This window comes from Scardinius erythrophthalmus (assembly GCF_964197995.2).
Source record: "Scardinius erythrophthalmus genome assembly, chromosome: 15".
Classification (NCBI taxonomy): domain Eukaryota; kingdom Metazoa; phylum Chordata; class Actinopteri; order Cypriniformes; family Leuciscidae; genus Scardinius; species Scardinius erythrophthalmus.
The window spans coordinates 15,701,452-15,708,953 of NC_138235.1; the positions used below are offsets into that span (position 1 = coordinate 15,701,452).

Here is a 7,502-nt window from a genome sequence, read left to right on the forward strand (position 1 = left end):
CAGGCAACATTTTTCCAGTCTTCAACTGTCCAATTTTGGTGAGCTCGTGCAAATTGTAGCCACTTTTTTCTATTTGTAGAGGAGATGAGTGGTACCCGGTGGGGTCTTCTGCTGTTGTAGCCCATCCGCCTCAAGGTTGTGCGTGTTGTGGCTTCACAAATGCTTTGCTGCATACCTCGGTTGTAACGAGTGGTTATTTCAATCAAAGTTGCTCTTCTATCAGCTTGAATCAGTCGGCCCATTCTCCTCTGACCTCTAGCATCAACAAGGCATTTTCGCCCACAGGACTGCCGCATACTGGATGTTTTTCCCTTTTCACACCATTCTTTGTAAACCCTAGAAATGGTTGTGCGTGAAAATCCCAGTAACTGAGCAGATTGTGAAATACTCAGACCGGCCCAACTGGCACCAACAACCATGCCACGCTCAAAATTGCTTAAATCACCTTTCTTTCCCATTCTGACATTCAGTTTGGAGTTCGGGAGATTGTCTTGACCAGGACCACACCCCTAAATGCATTGAAGCAACTGCCATGTGATTGGTTGATTAGATAATTGCATTAATGAGAAATTGAACAGGTGTTCCTAATAATCCTTTAAGTGTATGTATATATATATATATATATATATATATATATATATATATATATATATATATATATATATATATATATATATATATATATATATATATATATATATATATAATGTATAATCATTATAATGGAATGCATTTAAAGCAAACTGACGCATGTTGATGTGTGTTCCAGAGATCCCGGGGTTCCTGAGTGTGGAGGAGAGCAGTGTGGTGATGCAGCTGGCCCAGCTGAAGGGCTTGACCCACAGCGCTCTCCACACGGCCCCGGACAGCCAGGAGGAACAGCTCACTCAGGACGAGCTCTTCAGCCTCCTCGACCTCAACCAGGACGGGCTTCTGCAGAGGGAGGAGGTCAGCCGCAGTCTCCTACACTTACTGCTACTCTTCAACCTTAAATGTGTCAGTTCAACAGAAATTCTGTCATCCTTTACTCATCCCCATATATTTGCTGCAGCTTTTACTGTGAAACTAAGAGTGAGTTGGAATATTTTCACTGAATAATGACATCCGGTGTATCGCCAAAACATTGTAGTGCTTCTTTGATAGCTTAATATCTCATTAGTTGTTCCACGGAGGAATCTCAAGCAGGTTGAAATGACATGAGAGTGAGTAAATGATGACAGAATTATCTCCCTTTCGAGGATGAGAGTGAATATGGAGAGAGAGAGAAGTAAGAGAGAGTAATGAAATACATTTTCCCAGAGTTAAAAGCATCTGTTCTGCCACAGATTTTGAGTCTGTCCCATTCGACTGATGGATCTTGGCTGAGCTCATACAATTTACGGAAAATCCACACCGGGCTTGAGACCAACCCTTCTGGTAAGTGTGTGTGTGTGTGTGTGTGAGAGTGGTGGGTCTGATACAATGACACAACATGCAATGTTTTCTAGCAGCTTCCGGATGGATCCTATTAGAGTCTCATTATTATGAGGGTTACACACACACACACATCCGCCTCAAATACGGACTCACCGAGGTAGTGTCCCCTCTTCCGGTCCCCCTGCCCTATTGTCTGGAGAGCATCCCGCTGTGGTTCGGTTCCGGAGGGGAAAGAGTGAAGACTCACTGACCCGCGAGTAAAGGAGAAAAATAGAGAAATGCTATTCTCTTTATTCCCGCCTTGTTCATTGTAACGCTGCCGTCAACTGTAATATTTTTTTTGGTGCTGTTTGCTGAGACGAGCATCTCTATTGCTCTTGCTCATACTTAAAGCTGAGGAATCAATCACACCCCTAACCCTAAATATTAAACCCCAGCATGTAACTTGTCCCGCACCATTTGTGATTTTGTTATCGACATGAATGATAACTGAAATCATGCGTCTTGTTGACTAATCCCATTGAGTTACAATGAAGGAATGATCCAAGCCATATATAGAAACTAGAATACCATAGAGACTTGTAAATGGGCTCTCTTGACTTGGACCTGAAGGAAACCACTTAGAACACGCTAGCAACCACATAACAGTGCATTAAAACATTCAGAACAACCATATAGCAACATCCTTGCAACCACATAACAATAAACTAGCATTGCACATGAAAATGAATATTCAATATCATAACATCTTGCTTTAAATGGTCGAATGGAAGCATAATGTACAGATTCAGAATGTGATTTTAATGCTGCATGACTGAGATTGGTGTCTGGTGTGCGTTTGCAGGAGTTCTGTCTCTGCAGGAGTTTAAGCGTGTCAGTGGAGGAGTGTTGCAGTACAGTGGAGCTGGACAAGGCTTGGACGGAAACGGCGAGGTCAGGCAGAGAAGCACACACACACGGCTTTACCTCGGAGAGGGCACACACCACCTGCTGAGGAGCATCAGAAACAGGTGATGCAGTCTGATGGCCGCTGTAGTGGTTAAAGCTCAGGGCTGGGACACTAAAGGGTCCTGGTTCCATCCATCACAATTGTGCACTTGAGCGAGGCGCTTAAAGATAGTTCACCCTCAAATGAAGAGTCTGATAATGTTTGGTCCGTGTATCTTCTGATAATTTGATCTTCTACTTAAGAAGATTTATAAAGAAATGTGAAATTGTTTGTTGTTTTTTTCCCCTTTTTTGCGTAAAAGTTGAATTTGCTCAGCGAGTTTACTCTGGTGTCGAGTAATGATGCTTCACATCGGGTTATCTGATATAGGCGGGCCAGAGGCGAGATGACGACAGCGCTGTGATGTTGAAGTCATTAGTAAACATTGCAAGATGGCTATGGATGAACACCAGTTGTTTGAAACGGCTTTGGCCGCTACAATGAACGAGTTAGACTTGGCTTTTTATCTAAAAGAGGAACAGAAGACGGCGCTCGAATCGTTCCTTTGCAAGAAGGGCGTTTTTGCTGTTTTGCCGACTGGATACGATAAGAGTCTAATCTACCAGTTAGCTCCGCTGGTAACTAAGCGTATGGGGCTGTTTGTGATTGGTCGTAGTGTTATCCAATTGCGTGCAGTGAGATTTTCGAACGCATGCTTGGTGCCGGCCCTCGAGCTGGCCGATTTTCATTGGTCGATGTCAGACTATTAATCTTTCAGATTTAGGTCTGTATTTCCAGGCTATAAAAGTCCCCCTGTAGTCAATACTTTTATCCCTTAAAACTAATCTTTGATTACAAAAATTACACATTTAAATGTTTTTTCCTTGAAAAATAAAAATTTGTCATGCCTTAAAATAGCTTGGATGTAACTCTACACCCTTGCCTTATTTAGTATATGTGGTTCTATGAATATGCAAATGAGCCCCGCCTCCACTCACTCACACCAGCTCAGAGATCCACTCGTTAACGATCACACGTTGGCCTGATTGGTTATAAGGTAGTTTATGACGTCAGAAACACCAGCGATTTCAAACTGTGTTTTTAGTTCACTGCAGTTTTAAGGAATTTGCACATGGTTTGCCTTAAACACCACATAGACATATAAACAACATTAAAAGCTTGATTTTCAACACAGGGGGACTTTAAGGAAAAGGAGAATTAAGCTAGATTTTTCGTTTACTGCTTTAATGTTTGATTCATGGGCGGCCCTGAAATGGCCCTTTCGTCTGATTGGTCTTCTGTACTGCAATCAAAGCCACTTTCAACATTTTTCCATAAAGAATATGTTTTAGATTGATCTACTTTTAGAATTCACTCCAAAAAATTAGCTGTTTGAAGAGAAGTCATTCACAGACAATTTTATGATAGTTTCTTTCAATTGTTTTGAATAAAATATAGAGAGTAATTTGCAGAGCGATCTCCTACATGGACTATTATTTTGTGGGATGGGACTAAGGCAGTACAGAAAACAGGGTGAGTTCAAAAAGGGGCATTTCAGGGCTGCCCACACATGAGAATCAAGTATTAGCAATGAACAATTTTTTTTTTTTTACTCATGAACAAAAACACAAAATGTAACTTAATTATAGATTTTTTTTGTTTCTTAAACAAAACGAAAAAACAAAGAACAAAATTCTTGTTTCTCTTCATATCTCAAATGACCTGAAGGAACATGGCCCAGACAGCAACAGCAACGTTGACTTTGATTGTATGGACAAAAACTGTTAAAAATGTTTGTTTTTTTGTTGTTGTTGTTTTTTGGACAAAAACAGTTGAAACATGTTTTGTTTGTTTTTTGTTTGGTTTTGTTTTGGACATCTCCTCGTTGACTTAGATTGTATGTACAAAAACATTTGAAACTTGTTTTGCTTTGTTTGTTTTTTTGGACTCCTCATTGACTTCGATTGTCTGGACAAAAGAGTTGAAACATGTTTATTTTTTTATTTTATTTTTTGGACACCTACTTGTTGACTTTCATTATATGTCATACATGTTTAGAACGACATGAGGATGAGTACATATGAAGAATGTTTCAACTGTTTTTGTCCAAACCAAGAAAAGAAAACCAGCAGAAAGATAGCCATGCTGGATTGGAATGATATGAGTGTGACTAAATGATGACAGAATTTAAATTTTTGGGTGAAATATCCCTTTAAGCCCAGGTGAGCCCAGGGAGATGGTTCTGGTATTCTCTGGTGTTGTTCTGGTACATTGATTTGAGTAAAATGGTGTGTTCATGTTTTGTCGGAAAGATCGTATTTATGAGTTTGAATGCAAATGAATGCCTCCACAAAGTCATAAATACAAGTGGGAAGCTTGGGATTTTCTTTAAGCCTCGATCTTTTCGAGTTGGGGACGTGTCAGTGAGAAACATGGCGGAATACCACAATACATATAGACATTTAGCAGTGACATTGTCAGGCATTTTATTTACAAAAAAAAAACAAGCTAACTACATGCACAAAATATAATAGCATTGTAATATAACAATAATATGTAACAATAAAGTTTACAGGGGATTCATAAATTAATCAAAAGCAAAACCAAAATACTCCTTTGTTCTTCATTTTCTAGAAGTAGAGTTTAAAAACCTTGCCGTGTTTTTGTGTAGTTAAATAAGAGAAGGTACACCGCCATATTACTCCGATGAAAGTGACTTGAACATACCTGACGTCATAAACACGACTTCTCAACTCGTAAATACAAACAGAGTCTGGTAAAAAGTCTGCTAAATGGCTCCATACTTGTGCACTAGACGTAGTACACAAAAAGTAGAGCTAGTTTAAGACATAAACGCACTGACAAACTTTGTTTTTCTCCAGAGTGACACGTGTAACGCGACTGCCGTCGTCGCTGGTCGATCTCAGCGAGCCAATGGAAGTTGTCCGTTACGAGCAGGGCGGGCACAGCCACGCCCACCACGACAGCAGCCCCCCCAACCCCGACAGCAGCTGCGCACACACACATCTGGCAGCAAATCACTCCAACCAAGTCGCATGCAGGTACATTTTAAGTACATTTTGTATCTAATTTGATTGACTCGTAATAATGCTGCGGCATAATAAAGGTGCCGTTTCTATCTCCCAGGTATCTGACGGTCCTCATGTATCTGAACTCGGCGGATGGAGGGGGAGAGACCAGCTTCCCTGTGGCCGACAACAGGACGTATGAGGAGGAGGTGAGCCACGTCTCGTTTCTATGGCAACAGCTATGTTGCCTAGCAACCAGGCAGCAACAGGAAGAAGGACTTGAATTGCGATGGCTATCTTAAGCACTTGACGTTATGTTTGAGGGTTCACTTGAAATCTGTGTGTGTGTGTGTGTGTGTTTCAGGTCTTAGGTGATCTCTCTCAGCAATACTGTGATAAAGGAAATCTGAAGGTCAAACCTGTTGCTGGAACTGCTCTACTGTGGTACAACCACCTCTCAGATGGCAATGGTGATTTTCGTAATTATTCCAAACATTTGACCGATAGTGCATGCGTAATGAATAGTAATGAACTCCACATTGTTCTTCTCCATTCATTTTAATCAGGTTGGGTTGGAGAGTTGGATGAGTTCTCTCTCCACGGCGACTGCTCGGTCACTCGCGGCTTCAAATGGACAGGGCGTGTGTGGGTGAACATCGACCCTGACCAGCAGCGTCAGGAGCGCTACCAGCGTCTGGTCTCGTGGCATCCAGAGGAGCAAAGCAAAAGGCCAGAGCATGGAGACCTTCACCAAGACCTCTGAACCAGACTTCACATCAGGAGTTACGCTTTACGCTGATCCAGGGTCAGTTTCCACTAGGCAAGTCCTCATGTAAAAGCCTGGTTTAGGAAATGAAAAGCTGGTCCAGTAAGAGATATACCCGGCGCTGCTGCAAGCTTGACCTTTATATAGCCGTCACCCCCTGCTCCGATGACATATCATATAATATTCATGAGCTCAACAGGGAGAATAATAGCTAAACTTTCACTGATATAATTTGCTGGTGTCGCACAAGTTATATATTCTCTATTTATGGAAGAGTTTATTTATTCAATGTTGCATATTTATTGAAATTATTTATTTGTCATATCACCATTTATTCAATTATTTATTCCTTTATTATGATTTATTAATATATATAAATGTGTTGTGTGTACATATATATATTTATAAATATAGTCACATAATGTGTGTCTATTTATCTCAGGTTTGGTTAAGCACAGGTTGTCTTTTTCCATTTTAATGCACTATTTCAAACAAAGAAATTGTCAGATGTGTAAGTTAAATTAAGAAATAAATGTATTCATACTTGTAGAACAGTATGGGTGGTGTGTTAATTGTTGTTAATTGTTGTGAATTAAAGCGTTAGTTCACCCAAAAATGAAAATTCTGTCATCATTTACTCGCCCTCATGTCGTTCCAAACCTGTACGATCTTCAAACGTCTTCGGAACACAAATGAAGTACTTATTAATGAATTCTGAGAGATTTCTGTCCCTCCACTGACAGCTACACAACTACCACTTTGACGTTTCAAAAGTTCATAAAGAATCGTAAAATGTTTCTATATGAACCAAGCGGTTTAGTCAACATTTTTTCTGAAGAGGCTCGATCGCTGTCTATGATGAACAGATTGAATTTAGGCTTTTATTCACATATAAACATTCATAAACTCACACATCAGTTGTGGTAAACAGAAGCTCAAGCATGTTCACTTGATGTGGGAGAACCAATGAGGTTCATTCTCGTGTTACGCATTACGTTTGAGCTTCTGCAAGAACCAATGAGGTTCATTCTCGTGTTATGCAGGACGTTTGAGCTTCTGCAAGAACCAATGAGGTTCATTCTCGTGTTCCACAGCACGTTTGAGCTTCTGCAAGAACCAATGAGGTTCATTCTCGTGTTACGCATCACGTTTGAGCTTCTGCAAGAACCAATGAGGTTCATTCTCGTGTTACGCAGGACGTTTGAGCTTCTGCAAGAACCAATGAGGTTCATTCTCGTGTTACGCAGGACGTTTGAGCTTCTGCAAGAACCAATGAGGTTCATTCTCGTGTTACGCAGGACGTTTGAGCTTCTGCAAGAACCAATGAGGTTCATTCTCGTGTTACGCATCACGTTTGAGCTTC

At 40.7% G+C, this 7,502-nt stretch overlaps 1 protein-coding gene across 1 annotated transcript in view; it reads left to right on the forward strand.

Annotated features, from left to right (window-relative positions):
- Window positions 1-6,750, forward strand: part of p4htma (prolyl 4-hydroxylase, transmembrane a) — a 16,529-nt gene extending 9,779 nt beyond the window's left edge. The window contains exons 3-9 of the mRNA XM_081385973.1: window positions 770-948; window positions 1,326-1,416; window positions 2,261-2,426; window positions 5,227-5,406; window positions 5,492-5,582; window positions 5,738-5,843; window positions 5,940-6,750. Coding sequence (XP_081242099.1) covers window positions 770-948; window positions 1,326-1,416; window positions 2,261-2,426; window positions 5,227-5,406; window positions 5,492-5,582; window positions 5,738-5,843; window positions 5,940-6,136 — 1,010 coding nt within the window. The 3' untranslated portion in view covers window positions 6,137-6,750. The remainder of the gene's footprint in view (window positions 1-769; window positions 949-1,325; window positions 1,417-2,260; window positions 2,427-5,226; window positions 5,407-5,491; window positions 5,583-5,737; window positions 5,844-5,939) is intronic.
- Window positions 6,751-7,502: the final 752 nt, after the last annotated feature.